The sequence below is a fragment of the Eutrema salsugineum genome, unplaced genomic scaffold, assembly GCF_000478725.1.
Source record: "Eutrema salsugineum unplaced genomic scaffold, Eutsalg1_0 scaffold_4, whole genome shotgun sequence".
In the NCBI taxonomy this organism is placed as follows: Eukaryota; Viridiplantae; Streptophyta; class Magnoliopsida; order Brassicales; family Brassicaceae; genus Eutrema; species Eutrema salsugineum.
The window spans coordinates 8,697,037-8,714,410 of record NW_006256686.1 but is presented as its reverse complement, the minus strand read 5'-3'; the positions used below and the strand labels follow the sequence as shown (position 1 = coordinate 8,714,410).

The 17,374-nt window shown below is 32.1% G+C and overlaps 2 protein-coding genes and 1 long non-coding RNA gene across 9 annotated transcripts; 2 read left to right on the top strand and 1 right to left on the bottom strand.

Moving 5' to 3' along the window:
- Positions 1–3,322: 3,322 nt before the first annotated feature.
- On the bottom strand, positions 3,323–4,659 carry LOC18014070 (calcyclin-binding protein). The gene is made up of 5 exons (XM_006418854.2): positions 4,645–4,659; positions 4,324–4,476; positions 3,937–4,176; positions 3,780–3,839; positions 3,323–3,670 (listed from the first exon to the last, which is right to left on the bottom strand). Exons 1-5 carry the CDS (start codon positions 4,657–4,659, stop codon positions 3,569–3,571), a joined length of 570 nt encoding a protein of 189 aa, XP_006418917.2. The 3' UTR covers positions 3,323–3,568.
- Positions 4,660–6,535: 1,876 nt separating this feature from the next.
- Positions 6,536–12,737, top strand: LOC18014069 (putative receptor-like protein kinase At3g46340). Of its 6 annotated transcripts, XM_024153762.1 has the most exons (14): positions 6,536–6,620; positions 8,643–9,186; positions 9,472–9,796; positions 9,848–9,947; positions 10,058–10,202; positions 10,280–10,351; positions 10,444–10,515; positions 10,589–10,666; positions 10,774–10,937; positions 11,007–11,257; positions 11,385–11,511; positions 11,606–11,671; positions 11,953–12,142; positions 12,329–12,737. In XM_024153762.1, the coding sequence occupies exons 1-14, from the start codon at positions 6,536–6,538 to the stop codon at positions 12,735–12,737; spliced, it is 2,628 nt and encodes an 875-aa protein (XP_024009530.1). The 6 variants fall into 6 exon arrangements, with proteins under 6 accessions (XP_024009530.1, XP_024009529.1, XP_006418916.1 ...); XM_024153761.1 differs by having other exon boundaries at positions 9,472–9,947; positions 10,774–10,925; XM_006418853.2 differs by having other exon boundaries at positions 9,472–9,947.
- A 561-nt stretch (positions 12,738–13,298) lies between these two features.
- On the top strand, positions 13,299–14,791 carry LOC18014004. 2 transcript variants are annotated; one of them, XR_002898333.1, is made up of 4 exons: positions 13,305–13,704; positions 13,791–13,942; positions 14,077–14,185; positions 14,494–14,791. It is a non-coding gene; the product is annotated as an uncharacterized LOC18014004 (long non-coding RNA). The 2 variants fall into 2 exon arrangements; XR_002898332.1 differs by having other exon boundaries at positions 13,299–13,704; positions 13,791–14,185.
- Positions 14,792–17,374: the final 2,583 nt, after the last annotated feature.

Sequence of the window (17,374 nt, the reverse complement as noted above, 5' to 3'; positions counted from 1 at the left end):
TTTCCACATTCGTATTCAAAAAACGGTTATGGCTATTTAGGATTTCGACTTATATATTCGTTAACTTATCAAAACAGTATATACTAATTTCGGATTTTGTGTAACAATCGGGAGATTTTAGGGATTTTTATGTTGGAAATTTTAAACTGAGAGAAAATTCTAAATACGTTAACATCAAAATCATATATCAACTTTGATTTTTGTTATGGCAATTTTGAAGAGGTTTCAATATTTACTTTTTTTTAACAAAAAAATTATATATTTCATAAAGATCTGAAAGTTTAGTATTTTCTTCTGCATCCTTCTACTACTGCTAACCAGGCACGCCTAGAGGCCCTGGACCGTAAGTATCTAACAACTTAAGACTACAGCTACAGGTAAGGCCAGACCAGTTGATTCCATTAAGATCGGCATGTTTGTTTGGTTTTGAAACCGTAATTTATTGAGCCGGTAAAGTTTAAACCTGTAATAAAATCATTGAAATAAATATGACATGTCAACGATTCAGCTTTGATTTAATTTGACGTCAAATGAAAAATTTATACTTCTATTCAATCACATGTAATAAAATTGTCAATAAAGATATCCAATGATTCATTAAAATTTCTATGTTGCCAGCCTAATATATATGTAATACTTTACTATTTTATCACCATCTCATAAACGGGTCAGAATCTAGTTTAAATATAAACTTGTTTGTTTGTATAAAAACTTATACACAATTTACAATAAAAAAAATTGAAAAGAAATTTGGGTGAACAATAGGCGGACATAATGATCGTAGATTTATTTTTATAGACGATTATATTGTCGATCCTTTCGCGTGATGCCAACAAGTGAAAAATTTCTGATTTTCATTTAGCGCCACGGAAGGGGAGAGTAGCGCCAATTTTTTCCACCTCTTTTTTTGGTTCAATTTTCACCGCTTTATTTTATGAGAGAGTTTCAGATTTAACCCATATTTCAAAGTCAAACACAAAACTAATCTCTTTTTTTTCTCTCTCCAACTTTTTTGCCATTTTCTCACAATTTTATCCTTCCCACTTAAACTATTAACGAAAATGCCATTATACATCTAATAATTCGATTTTTCTTTAATTGGCTAAAGTCTTCTTGGACCTTCTAAAGACTTTTTAATTACGAGAATGCCATCGTCTTCAATACCTTCAACCACCATGAACAACCATGAAAATGGAATAAATGCTTATCAACCAATTTTAAAGCTGTAATAAGTAAATATTTAAGCTCATTCACTCATAACCTTTCTCATTCTTTCATAATTTCTTCTCCAAAACATCTGGGCTAAGTTACAATGCCAAAAGTCATGCATTTTCGGTGATTTCTGGTTACTTAACATCTGGGTTGCTTATTTTTGGTGATATTCTGAGTTCTGGGTGCTTAAAAGAACTGTAGCTGAGCTCAATTTTGTAAAAAGTAATCGTCGCACTTCAATTTCTCCATATTTCAGTTTCATCTCGCGAAAGTAGACTTCTCGTGAAGTATACTGAAGTCTACTAGTCAACATAAGGTTATTTTTGCAATTGACTTTTAAAAAGTAGACTTCATTAAACTTCACGAGAAGTCTACTCGACATCCTTTGAAAACAAAAAAAAGCTTAGTAGACTTCGTTTGAAGGTTCAAGAAGTCTACTAAAGAAAAGAGGTTATTTTTGTAGTTGACCGTATTTTGACTTTTTGATTTAGACTTCCGTATGAAGTCTACTGCTTACGTCTGCATACGAAGTCTACTTTAAAGTTACTTTTGTATTTGACCAAAAACGTATAGGTCATTTTAGTGTTTGACTTCTGTTTTTCAAAAATTAAAAAATTTAAAAAATCCCAAAAAATTTCAGTAGACTTCCCAAAGAAGTCTACTTATTGTGTTCGGTCAAACTTGGAAGGAATCTTTTTTTAAGTAGACTTCATCGTGAAGGCTACTAAAAAAATTCAATTGCACAAATAACATATTTTGTTCCGTAGACTTCTATTTAAAAAGTAGACTTCAAAAGTAGACTGCCAGAGAAGTCTACTCTTACATGAAGTCTACAATAGAAGTCTACTATGTTAGTCAACGCATTGGTCAATTGCTAAAGTAACCTTTTTTGCCTAAAGTCTACTATTGAAGTCTACTGAAGGAAAAGTCAACAGATTGGTCAATTGTAAAAATGACCTTTTTTTAAGTAGACTTCATTAGTAGACTTCTCGATGAAAAAGTAGACTGCTCATCTAGTCTACAATTGAAGTCTACTATAGAAGTCTACTTTCTTATGTTTTTTTAAAAACGCGTTTTAAGCAAATGTATAAACTATTTTTCAAATTTTTTGGTTCAGAACTGCTTCTCAGTAAGTGATTGAACTACCCATTGAATTTTATTTCATTTCATTGGATATTTATTGTTGAATCACAAGTTTCGATTTTTTAGGTACTTAGCTTATCAAAGTAGACTTCTCCTCCAGTCTACATTCGAAGTCTGCTTTAGAAGTCTACTTTTGAATTTTTTTAAAAACGCGTTTTAAGCAAATGTATAAACTATTTTTCAAATTTTTTGGTTCAGAACTGCTTCTTAGTAAGTGATTGAACTACCCATTGAATTTTATTTCATTTCATTGGATATTTATTGTTGAATCACAATTTTCGATTTTTTAGGTACTTAGCTTATCAAAGTAGACTTCTCCTCCAGTCTACATTCGAAGTCTGCTTTAGAAGTCTACTTTTGACGTTTTTTAAAAAACGCGTTTTAAGCAAATTTATAAACTATTTTTCAAATTTTTTTGTTTAGAATTGCTTCTTATTAAGTGATTGAACTACCCAGTGAATTTTATTTCATTTCATTGGATATTTATTGTTGAATCAGGAGTTTCGATTTTTTAGATACTTAGTTTATCAAAGTAGACTTCGTCGTGTAGTCTACTAATGTTCTTTTATATGGCTTTAGATATAATGTGTTGTCTTAGGTGATAAAAATACATAACATGACCAATACACTTATGCTCATTACAAATAATGACCAATAGATACCATTACACTTGATGATCATTATCCAAAAAAAAAACACGAGGTCCTAAACCCATAATTTTTAGTATTGTTTTGATTCAAAGATTCAAAGGTTCCTTTGGAATCATTAAATTTCTGGTACATTGTTATCTTCTGCTTAATGACTATAACAAGAAAAACAAAACATCTGTATAAAATAGTATATCACCATATATATATACAAATCGAGTTCATAATCATTATAATTGATGACCACAAAATTAAGATGATATAAACCTCACAAAAAAAAAAATGAGACACAACTTCTCCTTTTCTATAATCACAAAATGAGTTTAATATCATCACTATTACATCTCATGTTTCGAAAATATCAGAATGAGAGTATCAAACAACTGTCAAGTACCCAAAGGAATAACTACTACGCAAAACAGCGAAGCAAACATACGACTAAAGTCTAAAACTGGTGTTTCAGTTTTGCCAACTTCTTTTACAGATACGATCACTAGAAGATAAAACCACAAGTGGTCCGCCCAAAAAATCCATGACCAGTGAAATGCTAACTGGTCACAGATGCTTCACAGTCCTTTTAGTGGATCAGCTGTTTTGCCTGACCTAGCATCTGTCCAAGCTTTTGCTATTGTCTTCTTCATTTCTTCATCTCCGCCCTCATACATGTTCTGCAGTTTTTTTTTTCACACCAAAATAAAGAAACCATAAGCAGGCGATGAGAGAATATTCACAAAAATGTTCCTCAGCCTCACATAAACTTAGAGGAGAGTTGCTCACCTTCATCAAGTCCATAATTCCAGCCATGGGATCTTTCTCTTTCTCAAAACTAGGTTTGATCTGAACAAACAAAGAACATTTTACCATAGCTTTAGTTTCACCAAACAAGAAAGCTCGGCCATTTATATGGTGTTCATGAGTTTTTAAGCTTTTTTACCTTATCTTCTTTGTGGTGTATGTCAACCCAGTTTCCTCTTGAAGACTTGAACATTGTGATAACTATTCTCTTAGGCTTTACAAGCACTTTACACTTCTCGGGGACAATCTCTTTGTGCAACTTGGGAATGGCACATCGGTAATTCTTCCCTTGGACATCATGGATTTTGATGTCCAAAGACATTGGCTTGAACTCAGCTTGAACCTTGTCCTGATCAACACCTTCCAAAGATATGTACATCTGTAATTAAAAAAAAAAAAATATCAAGAAGAAAACCTCATTACAAAACAAAAGAAAAGCGCCATTTGCGACCACATCCCAATTCCAAAAAGCCTCACTTTGTGACTAAACTGAGTTTTGATTTAAGAAAATTTCTGATTGGTTTACCTTGACTTTTTCATTGTCTTGATCCCAGCTGAATGTTCCGAGAGTTACATAGTTCACTGCCGGTGAAACCGGTTTAACCGAAGAAGAAACCGACGCAGGAGCTGCCACTTCGACCTCTGGCTTTGCACGTGAACTGCTTGCAGACTCTCTCAACTACAGAGAAGAAAATTTAAACTATCAGAAATCAAAGCAGAGGTTTTATACCTCAATCCAAGAGATATATTAATGATTGCTTCACCGATATTTCACTGTGAAGTGTGAACCATATCCTTTTCTTAATCAGATATCAAAGTATCAACACAACCAACTCAAAGCAAATACGAGTTTGGATGACATTACAATCCTACACAACTAAAAGAAGAAGCTTTACATTTACAAAGTCGCAGAAAATAAACTGAAACACTCTGCAGATTTTGTCTCTTTTCGATGGCTACTTACATTTTAAGAGTCAAAAGCTCAGGATCTCCAGGTCCTGTCCCAACTAGATACACAACTCCTGGTCCACAATCACCGCTTCTGCATCCTTAGAAACCGCACCAAAAAAATGAGATTCCATCTGAAACACCCAAAAACCATAAATCCATTTCATAAATAAAGATATGCAAGAAGAAAATACAAAGAAGGAAGATAATTGCATGTCGTTTTCCCTAACGAAGATGAAATGAAGATTCAACCTCAAACAAAAACTATCGAATATAACAAATCATCAAGAGATTCAAAGTGATTCACATCAAATCCAATAAAAAAAGAGTGAACAATAAAAAAAAGCTCAAGCCCACTATGTATTATTGCACAATTCATTGCCCAGAAATAATATATACTAGAAGAGAAGAAATCAAAACAAATCAAAACTGAGTTGATACCTGAAAGTTATGAAATCACGCTTAGAGATCTTTTCACCAACCGATCTGGCGAAGTTGGAGGCTGTTCGACAGAAAGAGCGACATCCAGCGGTGCGAGAAGAGTCAGATAAGTCTAGCTGGATGGTGAGAAGAGAGGCGAGAGAGGGGAGCACGAGCGGTGAGAGAAGCGAACGAGAGCGTCGAGCGATGCGCCGTTTAGGAAAGAGGGGAGAGTTTTTTTTTTCACTAAAAAATTAGGGTTACAACAAAAATATTTTAGTTAAGATATTATTTTTGGTTTAATTTTGGTTTAAATTTCGATTAGGTTAATTTATTCGGTTTAGCAGATTTCAATATAGAAGTCTACAACTTTTAAAACCTAAATAATAAATTTACTTCTACTTAATTTAAAAACATATATTTCCATTTACCAATGTGAAAAAATATTTTTTTTGCATTTGGGTTACGATTACGGAATTTATGATGGTAAATTTCATACCAAAATAATTTTTTATAAATTTTTAAATTAAATTTACAGATTTAATTACTTAGTAGACTTCATCTGATAAAATGGAATCTACTAGTAGACTTCAGTTTTACTTTAGTAGACTTCGTTAGGGAGAAAACGGTAATTAGGACATCCGTTTTTTGTTTACACATACAAGATTAAATGGTCTTTTCACTACTCCTGTAGGTTATATTTGTCAAATGTTTTTTCAGGGGTCTACTTTTGTATTCAAAATCAAGTTTTGGGTTATTTTTAGCAAAAACCCCTTATTTTATAAACGTCAGTCATATACAAATTTTATGAAAATGGATAATTTCGACCAAAAACGGAAACGGATAACTATATTAACCTTATGAATTTCTCTTTACAACATTCACGCATACTGTATACATTCATAATCAAAAGTAGTATCTAATGTGGCACAATGGTTTGAATTTCTCACCCACTTAAATTATAACGTTCTTTATTAACGTTCGACGACAAAAAAAAAATTTATAACGTTCTTTATTAAAGAATATGCTATTGCTATCAGCCAGTTTAGCAAATAAAAAGACAAACCATGGTCATCAAGTTGTATTACTCTATTTGAAGACCTATAAACTAACAATACAACTTATTGTCCACTATAAAATGTATTTACTCATTGCTTTGAATTTCTTATTATAGAATTAACTTAGACATGTTCTCACGTTTTGAAGCTTAACTTGAGTCTTTAACCCAAAAAAAAAGAAAAAAAGCTGAACTTGAGTAGAGACTTTCTTGAAATGTTAAATAGTTTGGTGACCCCATTGCTTATAAACATCTTTTATCGTTCAAAATTTGGGTAGTTTCTGTTTTTGTTTTGTGTTAGAAGTAAGAGAAAATGGAGAGTCCCCATGGGCTCTTGTTGGTCGCCCTAATAGCAACTTCCGCCATTATTCACCTTGTTCGAGCTCAAGATCCAGAAGGTACTCACATTTTAATATTTCGTTGACCCTTCTTTATAAAATATTGTCTTACTACTACAAAACTAAGTTACGATCCGATCGATATATGGGTTGGAATGACGTTGTTGGCAACGTTCTTAGGATTTCGTATAGAAATCTGACGTGACTATAAATTAGAACCTAACTTTGCAAATAAGAGAAATCCGCCAATCCATTTATTACTAATTAGTTCTGATAAAAAATTGTGAAATGGTTGTTGTCGAGATGAATGGTTTTTGTCATTTCGATGAGTTTTCAATTGGTTTTCAATTAGTTCTGATAAAAACTTTGAAAACGGAACCCGAGACCAATAATATAATTTAGTCTAGATGAATGGTTATTGCCATTTCGATGAGTTTTCAATTGGTTTAAAGCCTCATAAATCTTGATATAATTAACTGCTACGGTCCGAATCAGATTGATCATATAGTAGGATCGATTCAGTCCAGGGAATGACTCAAAAGAATTATATCTTGATCATGAGAAAACCATTAGTATCACAAGTGATGTGGGAACCCATCTCTTGGGAGCTCTCCGATCAGCTACAGATTCTTGGCCTACCGTCTAGCTAAACTTTGGTACTATCATGTACCGTCATTATCACCAACATACTTCGTTGTCTAAACCTTCCACAGTCAGAAAAACTTTCGACACAAGACACATACACTTCCCAATCGCAAAGTCACATTGAAAGCTACTCTCACAACAAACATGCAACCACACCCCCCCCTTTTTTTTTTTATGTGGGACCTTCTTCCATGTCTTCTCGAAATGATGACTATTTCGGCTAATTCATTTAGAACCAAATTCCTCTTTTATTTTGGATTGGTTATATATATATATATTATATAATTCTTATATGTATATATCTGTTTATGTTTAATAGGTTACAATACCATTTAAGTAATTGTTAATTTTTAACTCAAAACAATTTGACAATAATAAACTCATTGAGGATGTCTATTGGAAAGTTTCCAAAATTGTTTCATTTGTGAATACACTCAAACTGTAACATACACTTTAGAAATCTATTCTATTAAAACAGAAGCACATTTAGTGCTTGCATCCAAACACTCCTAAAATTTTTTTTTATAATATTTTATTTTATTTTTATATTTAATTTCCAAAAATTAGTTATTAATTTAGATATTTTTAGATTTTCTAAAATCTAGGTCATCTTTAATTTAAATTTCAAATTATTAGAAATTTAATTAAATTTAGTTACAAAAGTTTTTGCATTCAATTTAATTTATATTCAAAAAATTCAAAAAAAATATAATTAAAATTTATTACGAAAATTTAGATAATAATTTTAATACTTTAAAATTTCTTAAATACAGGAGAGATTTAATTTAAAATTTTAAATTTAAATGATATTTTTATAAAAATATATAATAAATAAATATTTTATTGTATTTTATCATAATCAATCGGTCTAAAATATCAAATATTTGAGATTAATAAATATTTATATTATACAATAATATGATCGAGCTGATTAGAGTTATATATATATATATATAAATATATTTAAGGTGCATGAGTTAATTTATTAAAACATGTAAGATATTAAGATGATTTGAGACAATTAAACTAACAGGTTAGCCAATTTATATATATATATATACATTTTTTTAATAGCACAAATAGTAAATAAATATCTTCTTATATTTTTTTATAATCAATTGGTCCAAATATTCTATATTAGTAAATATTTATAGGGTTATACAATTATAATTATAGTCTTATACGGGTTAGTTTGTCAAAACATGTAAGATATTAAAAATGATTTAAGATAACTAAACGGATGGATTAGCAAATTCATAGATATATAGATTTTTTATGTGTAAATTTAAATTCACATAATAACAAAGTTTATTGGCGGGTCACTAGTTTATTGGAATATCTCATTTAGTTTAATTTGGATATAACACATTAACACCACTGGGTGTAAACACTTAAGAGCAACTTTACTATCAGTTAATGAGCTCTATATCTTAACAGGGTTCATCAGTTTGGATTGCGGGTTACCCCCGAATGAAGTGTCTCCTTATATACATCCGGGAAGTGGGTTAACATACTCATCAGACTCAGCCTTCATTCAAAGTGGAAAAATTGGAAGAATTGAAAAAAAGCTAGAGGAAACGTACAAAAAGATGGTGTGGACGTTGAGATATTTTCCAGATGGAAAACGCAACTGTTACAGTTTCAACGTCAAGCAAGGAACAAACTATTTGATTAGAGTCAGATTTGTCTATGGAAACTATGACGGTGATAACAATAATCCAATTTTTGATTTACACATAGGCCCTAATTTCTGGTTGTCAATGGATTTGGGGGATATGAAAGATGGTAGTACATTGGAGGATATCATTCACACTCCAAGATCAAACTTCTTGGATGTTTGTCTTGTTAAGACAGGCACGTCCACGCCATTTATATCGTCGTTGGAACTAAGGCCTCTACCAAATAACAGTTATATCACGACATCGGGTTCATTGAGATTTTGGACGCGGTACTATATTACCGATTCAAAAGCCTTTATAACGTAAGTCAACTTATTTGCTTTATGTATTGGCATTGATTTTGAAATCCATACATAACTTTATGTTATTCAATCATATTAAGAAAGTGTATTGTATATATAGATTATGATTAAAATTAATAGTCGATGTTATACAAACCATATATTTCTATTGGAAAATTCATTATGTTTTTTTTTTTTTTTGGTTTTTTAAATCTTTATAATTTTGAAAATCTTTTAAACTATACAACCGATCATGAATCATTCATATAGACAACGTTTGATAATACAAAATTCTGGTAATGGCAGGTACCCAGGAGATGCCTATGATCGATTATGGATCCCATACCTTAACTCGACATGGAAGAAAATCTCGACCACACTTAAAGCAAACAACACTGGTAGCTTTAACTTGCCGCAGGTTGCTGTCACAACCGCTGCAACACCCGCGAATGCGAGTGAACCATTGATATATACTGACTTTCTTCCGTTTCCCAACGATAAAATTTTCTTCTTCCTCCACTTCTCCGAGGTTCAAGTCTTAGGGGCAAATGAGACACGAGAGTTCGACATTTTTTGGAATGGAAAAGTTATATCTGAGAGTTTTAGGCCTATATATATGCAACCCAAAACTGTATACAACCCGTATCCAGTTACTTGTGAAGAAGGGAAGTGCGTCTTAGAGCTGAAAAAAACTCGAAGGTCTACTCTCCCACCTCTGCTTAACGCCATCGAAATTTACATTGTTGTCGACACTCCACAGTCTGAAACAAATGAAAATGATGGTATGTTAGCAAGTGTTATTGGTTTGTTGCATGATTTCGAGTACATATTAAAGTTTTGAAATCATAACATATATATGCTAAATCTAACATACAGTCGAATTTTATGCTAGTTCTTACTGTCAGAAACATCAAAGCCACCTATGGATTGAATAGAATCACATGGCAAGGAGATCCATGCGTCCCAAAACAGTTTTTGTGGGACGGTCTAATTTGCAACATCGTAGATACGTCTACACCACCGACAATTACTTCCTTGTGAGATCTTTATATCACATGTACACTAAAAATTTGTTAGAAAACATTTCTTATGTGCATTGCACTTGTATGAACAGAAACTTGGCTTCAAGTGGGTTAACAGGAACCATAGCCGATGGAATTCAAAATCTTACCTATCTAGAAAAGTTGTAAGTACGATCATTAAATTTTTGCTGATCAAAGGGAAACTTTCATACATGGAAATATTAATTACTTCGTGAATTTTTCTTCCAAATTTCAGGGACTTGTCAAATAATAGTTTGACTGGTGTAGTGCCGGAATATCTAGCAAACTTGAAATTCTTGACGCTCTTGTAAGTGTCTTGACATATAATTTGGGGGTAGTATTACTCTTTCTCATGTCTCATAGGTATAAATATTTAACAGAAACTTGAGCAACAACAATCTGAACGGTTCAATTCCGCAAGCTCTTCGTGATAGAGAAAAGAAAGGACTTAAGATTATGTAAGACGTAACTCCTCAAGCTCACATTTTCATTTGAAAATATCACTCTACTAGTGCATTCAGAACACTAAAATACTGATTTGGTTTCGTTTTGTTATGTTTGATAGTTTTGATGGAGATGATAAAAAGCCATGTTTATCTGGCTCATGTAAGAAGAAATTTCCGGTGCTGATTCTTATTGTAGTAGTTGCTTCGGTGATCGTGGTCATCATTGTGGTATTGGTTCTCGTTTTTGTTATCAAAAAGAGAAATGCATCTAGTAACGTGGAAGGTATCCTCCAAAGACTCGTCATAATAATTCAACATATATGTCGTTCCTGTACTAAATTTTACCCTGCAGCTCTACCACCGTCATCAACTACGCCACGTGAAAATGTTACACCCACTGGAATATCTGATTCATCTATCAAGACAAAAAAGAAACGGTTTAGTTATTCAGAAGTTATGGAAATGACAAAAAACTTGCAAAGACCACTTGGTGAAGGAGGGTTTGGCGTCGTCTATCACGGTGATCTAAATGGTTTACAACAAGTAGCTGTAAAAATAATATCCCAATCATCAGCACAAGGCTATAAAGAATTTAAAGCAGAGGTTTGAAATGCTTTAGATTTTCTTGAAAATTCTAAAGAAAAAATCAAAACAAAATTGGTTTAACAGGTTTTTATATAGTATATGTTTCACCAATGTGTTTGATATGTTTTTCACTGTTGGTTTACAGGTAGAACTTTTGCTAAGAGTTCACCATATAAATTTGGTAAGTCTTGTCGGATATTGCGATGAACGAGATCATCTAGCTCTTATCTACGAATACATGTCCAATGTAGACTTAAAGCATCATTTATCAGGTGAAACACATTTACATCTGATATTAGGATATTTAATTTTAAGATGCAAAAAAAAAACACATATGATAACATATTTTGGCTATATCAAATACAGGAAAGCATGGTGCTTCCGTTTTGAGTTGGAGTACCCGACTACGAATAGCCGTTGACTCTGCACTAGGTTCTTACTAACTCGGAAAAGTTTCTGTCACTTTTTTTTTCCATCGCAAATAGTTCAAATATTGATTATTGAATATAAATGCTTTCAAATAGAAAAGTAAAAATATGCAAACATATTAATCTTTACAAAGTCGTTAAATCATATGCACTATTTTCAATTAGTTGTGATGGTTTTGAATTTCAAATATTAATTTGGATATCTTCGTTTCAGAAGGATTTCAGATTCCTATAACAATATCTTGGCTTTAGACATAAAATAGACATTTACCTATATGTTTATAGGATTGGAATATTTACATATCGGATGCCGACCATCCATGGTGCACAGAGATGTCAAAAGTACTAATATATTATTGGACGAGAAGTTCACAGCCAAAATTGCAGATTTCGGGCTTTCAAGATCTTTCCAACTCGGGGAAGAATCTCATGTTTCGACAGTTATTGCTGGTACTCCTGGATATCTTGATCCCGAGTAAGTACTTTTCCTTCACTCTTGGTGTCAACATTTTTTTAATATAATCGATGATCATACACCGACGTGCACACTAATACTAGATGTGAAGTTCACAACACCACAACATACTGAAAAGTATGTTTGCGTTCATTTTAGTTGGTATAATTAATACACATACATATGTTTCATGTTTTGCCTTATTAGATATTACAGAACAGGTCGGTTGGCTGAGATGAGTGATGTCTACAGTTTCGGAATTGTATTATTGGAGATAATCACAAACCAACGTGTAACTGACCATACCCGGGAAAAGTCTCATATAACAGAATGGACAGCGTTTATGCTTAATAGAGGAGATATTACCAGAATCATGGATCCTAAACTTAACGGCGAATACAACTCTCGTTCGGTCTGGAGAGCTCTTGAGTTGGCCATGTTGTGCGCAAACCCTTCATCGGGAAAACGACCAAGCATGTCCCAGGTTGTTGTCGAACTAAAAGAGTGTCTTATTTCCGAAAACTTGATGAAGAGACAGAATCAAGATATGGATTCACAAAGTTCCTTGGAAATGAGCATGAGCTTTGATACCAAGGATTTCCCTAGTGCAAGGTAGTATTTACAAAGAAGCCTTGTTTCCTTCGATGTAATTGGGTTTGTGGTATTGTTCTTTTGTCAGAGGAGTGCTTCATTTTTGTTTGAAGACATAATATCACTAAACGAGACGAAAAAAATTTCTACCACCACATTTTGATCTTACATAGTTACATTCTCTCTTTTATTTGTACATTGTTTGTTTGGACTTTGTGAAGTTACCTTCCGTATTTATTTATGTATTTTTATGCAAACCGATGCAAATACTATTTATGTTCTTTTATCACAACCCTGTACTTAAATAAAATTTAAATCCAATATAATAAATTCTAAAACTTAAAAGCCTAAACCCTAATTTAATCACGTGACATTGTTTGAATATAGAAACGGATACAAATATGGAAAAATTGGATAAGTAAATCTAAGAGCACGTCCATTGGGGTATCAGTTCAGGATCGTCGCCCAAAATCCAGTGCAGAATCGATTTTTTTTTAAAAAAATAGGTCTTTTTTTGTGATACCGTCTCTTCCGGACGAATCATGATATGGTATCATCCAGATATCATCCACACGTGGCGAATTCTAATTAGTCAAAAATTTTGGGGACAAATTTTTTTTTTGGCATCGGGCATTTTCTCTTAGCCGACGCCAAAATCTTTTGGCATCGAGTTTCAATCTTTTTGGTCGAATTCGATTCATCATCATCTCCTTCCACCATTTGCGATCCTTCCTTCATCGGTATAGTTTTTCTCTTTCTCAATTTCATCTGTTTCCTCCTCTTTCGTGTTGTGTTGAACTCGATCAAGGAGACTTGGCAATCACCGCGGCGAGAAGGCAATGGAGGCCGAGGACCAATCAGAGTTTGTCGAATTTGTTGTGTTTTAATTGGGGAAATTCTCTATTCGATAAGGATGACCCCGAAGCTCTGCTCGAAGGAGTCGCCATGGCTGGCCTCGTTGGCATTCTACGTCAACTCGGTGATCTCGCTGAGTAAGTTTCTCCATTCTCATTTTCGTTTCATTTCTCCCTTGGTGTTGTGAAATTTATGATCAGAGTTTGACTTATTTGTGATGAAGGTTTTTCCATGACTTGCACTAAGAAGTAATGGCGACTGCTTCTAGAAGCCACGCTCTTATTGCTCGTATACAACAGCTGGAAGCAGAGTTCCCTTTCGTAGAGATGGCATTACTGTGTCAAACCGATCATTAACCATTTTTCTCTTATAAAGGTCGGTCCTTGATCCTTACTTTTGTGGTATTAGGTTTTTTTTTCTTGCAAATCAACAAATCGGAGATGCTTACAAAGCAATACAATCGAACATAGCTTGGTTTTCTTATACTGATTAGCAAGATTTTAAGCCAGTTTGTCTTGGAATTACCAATTTTCGAGTTCGCAAAAATTCAAGCCATGATCATGACAAGAGCTCTAGAATCAGTTTGATGTGATGACAGGATCGAGTAGATAAACTCAGGTAACCCTCAACTTCTTTATATTCTCTCTGCCTTCCACCTTGAAGCACATTGTCGGATGCATGATTTCTCTAAACTCTGAGCTTCATTTGTCTGCATGTGATTCTTAGCTCAAGTATATAAATCACCTAAAATTTAAAAATAGAATACCATATGAGAGCATTTCTTTCATCAAATGGCACTCTGAAGTGAGCATCGAGTAAAAAGAAAACTAGCCAAAATCTTGATTTGCTGTCTGTAGAATTACATGTTTTCTACTTGTTGATGAGTTTTTTTTTATACACTTTTGTTCTAATCTATTCATTCGCAGAAACTTGAGTCCCTTTTAAACACAGAAGCTGCAGAAGTGTTATCACAGCCAAGGATTACGTGTGATATAACAATACGCAAAAATTCAGTAACTTGATGAATGTCTCTCCTTTTAAGATCACAAAACACTCCTTCTCTCATATGAAATAGTTCTCAGCTTCTAGTAGTTTTCAAAGCAGACATGTCTGCAGTTTCTGCTCTTTATATATAAGAAATTGTAATCTTGTTTTATAATCTTGTTTTTAATTTTATGTAGTGAATTGTAATCTTGTTTTATAATAAACATGTGTTTAAATTTATTACCAAAACTAAAAATTTTGAATTTAAAGAAAAATATATTTTTTTTTATTTCTGATGAACCTCATTTTCAGGTTCACTAATAGAACCAATAAATTAGCACAGATTCTTCCCAAAACTAAAAACTATAAAATAATAATTTTATATTTCAATGAACCTCTCTTAAGGTTCAGTGTTGTACATGCTCTAGTAAAATTTTCAACATTCTGGATAAAAGATATAAAATGGAATGTTAGTGTATCTATATATAGAACAACGTGCTTCTAATTAAAATGACTTGTACAATTTTAAAAGAATTTATGTCCGTTTTTGAAAATTAAAAAAACCATGTAATTGGCACAAAAATTACATTTTTTCGAGTTTAATTTTTTTTTTTAAAAGAAATGGAATGCAAATAAGATGAGAGCGGACGAAAAAAACTTTATAAACAAATAAATAAAAAGAAATATAAATGAAGAAAGTTTAAAAGTACTACATACAATGACCGGCTATATATAAATTTTTATCATGTTTAATTTATCGTTGTCGCCTGATTGGTGTTGTACCGGCCATATTCATTGAGGCGGTAAACAAAGGGTACGAATTGGCAATACAAAATAGATATTTGTACCGCCATTATTTTGTAACGGTACGAGTATTTTTATTTAAGTTTACTTTTATTTTAAATTTGAGAAGTTTATTATGCAGCCTAATAAAAGCTTAGGCTTCTTCTATTTAAATACACGTATCGCAGACTCTTTAGTTTGCTTATATATTCAACTAAAACATTAAATGCCATTGTTTCTAACTTCTAGTAAGAAATTTAGTCGCTACCATAAATACATGCACCAGTATTTAGAAACCACATTGTTATAAACAGATAAAGATTATATGACAAAGCTCTTCCATGGGAACAGAGAAAGATTACAAAAAAAAAAAATTCTGTAAGATAATCATAAAATTAGGTGCCATATTACGGAAAATAAAAGAAAAAAGAATTACCTATCGAAAAGCTTTGATAGGAGACTCGATACCTGTAAATAAATCGATGCTGTATATAAAGTAAACTCATCTCAAGTCCACTGCGACATCTAAATTCATTATGCAATTTTTTGGACTTGAAATGGACAGACTACATTAATTCATTTCCATTTAATTTTGAATTGGAAACGTATAAACCTTGGATGTTATCAAATTATCTGGCACAGAATAAACACACTAACATGTTATCAAATTACATGGCACACAATAAACACACTAGCATGATCAGTTACAGCCCTAAATTTAGCTAAGATCTGGTCGTTTAATATGGATCTCAGGATTCTTCTGTAAATTCTTTAACTTTGGGACAGTAAGTCTTCTTCTAGTTCTGACAGAAAGTATTCAAGAAAAATACTAGAAACATAACAGAAGAATCTCAGGTGCAATTTTCAACACATGTTATTGTCTGTACAGGATACTTCTATTATACTTAGCATTTTTATACATTAACTATTCTGACTCTATAGCATCCACATCAAAAACATGTTGAGATTAAGGAATGATCAAATCATGATTCAAAAATAGGCTAATTATGCGATTCAATCAATCAGAGATTACAAAAAGACCTCAAGAAAACTGAATAAATAAAGTATCATTATAAGAAAAAAAAATGATGAAAGCTCTACAACGACGTCATGAGACTCTCTATGTGATTTGGTATAACAAATAAGTCAGAAGAAGATCGAATCCAACTTCATTGAGTTGCCTAAGATCGTCACCTGAAATTCCTCCAAGCTTAACTTGTCTTATACTGTTTTTCTTGGGATCAAAATAAGCAACAGAGAACGATTCATACAAACTCTTTTCTGCCTTTACTGTATGAATAATTTTACCACCCTCACCAGCTCTGCGTTGATGAGCATAGGCTGGTGTATAAATGTAAATAAACTCACCAGCATCAGTAACACCTCTCAACTTCCATTTCCGATTAAGAGGAGTATTAATGTATCTGGTTTATGTAAATACTAGATTTTACCCCGTGCATTCGCACGAGATTTTATCAAATTCTGTAATGTAATTTATGATCTTTTGTAGATATAAATTTCAATAAGTGATAAAGATTCATTTTATGTTTATATATGTAATTTATATTTAAATTTTTTTGTTAGTATTATTATGACCGCGAACATAAAAACATAATTATAATCCGATCATTCTAATAATCGAAAAAGACAGTTATTATAAAAACATGATTTTAATTCATTCATTTTATTAATGCGAAAAGACTGTGTTTATAAAACATAATTCCAACATATCTGTTCATATTACTATATAATAACATATGTACTAATTTTGAAATATTTTTAGCTTAATATCTTGCATGTTTTGATAACTTAACTCGCATAAGACCACAATTATATAAAAAAAACCTAATCCATCCCATCAAATCACTATATAATATAAATATATTTATCAATTTTCAATATGTAAAATTTTTGACTGATTGATTATGATTAAAAAAAACAATAACATATTTGTTAATCATATGTTTATTATGAAAATATTATTAAAATTCAAATGTTAAATTAAATTTAAACTATATTTAAAGAAGCCTAAAGTAATTT

Bases quoted from the DNA above. Each gene is read 5' to 3' on its own strand.
- LOC18014070 (XM_006418854.2), bottom strand. The intron at 4,177-4,323 runs GTAAACCAATCA...TTTTAATTACAG, and splicing joins AAGACAATGAAAAAGTCAAG to ATGTACATATCTTTGGAAGG. The intron at 3,840-3,936 runs GTAAAAAAGCTT...TTGTTTGTTCAG, and splicing joins TACACCACAAAGAAGATAAG to ATCAAACCTAGTTTTGAGAA.
- LOC18014069 (XM_024153759.1), top strand. From the start codon at position 6,536: ATGGAGAGTCCCCATGGGCTCTTGTTGGTCGCCCTAATAGCAACTTCC. The intron at 10,667-10,773 runs GTAAGACGTAAC...TATGTTTGATAG, and splicing joins AAGAAAGGACTTAAGATTAT to TTTTGATGGAGATGATAAAA. The intron at 11,672-11,952 runs GTTCTTACTAAC...ATATGTTTATAG, and splicing joins AGCCGTTGACTCTGCACTAG to GATTGGAATATTTACATATC.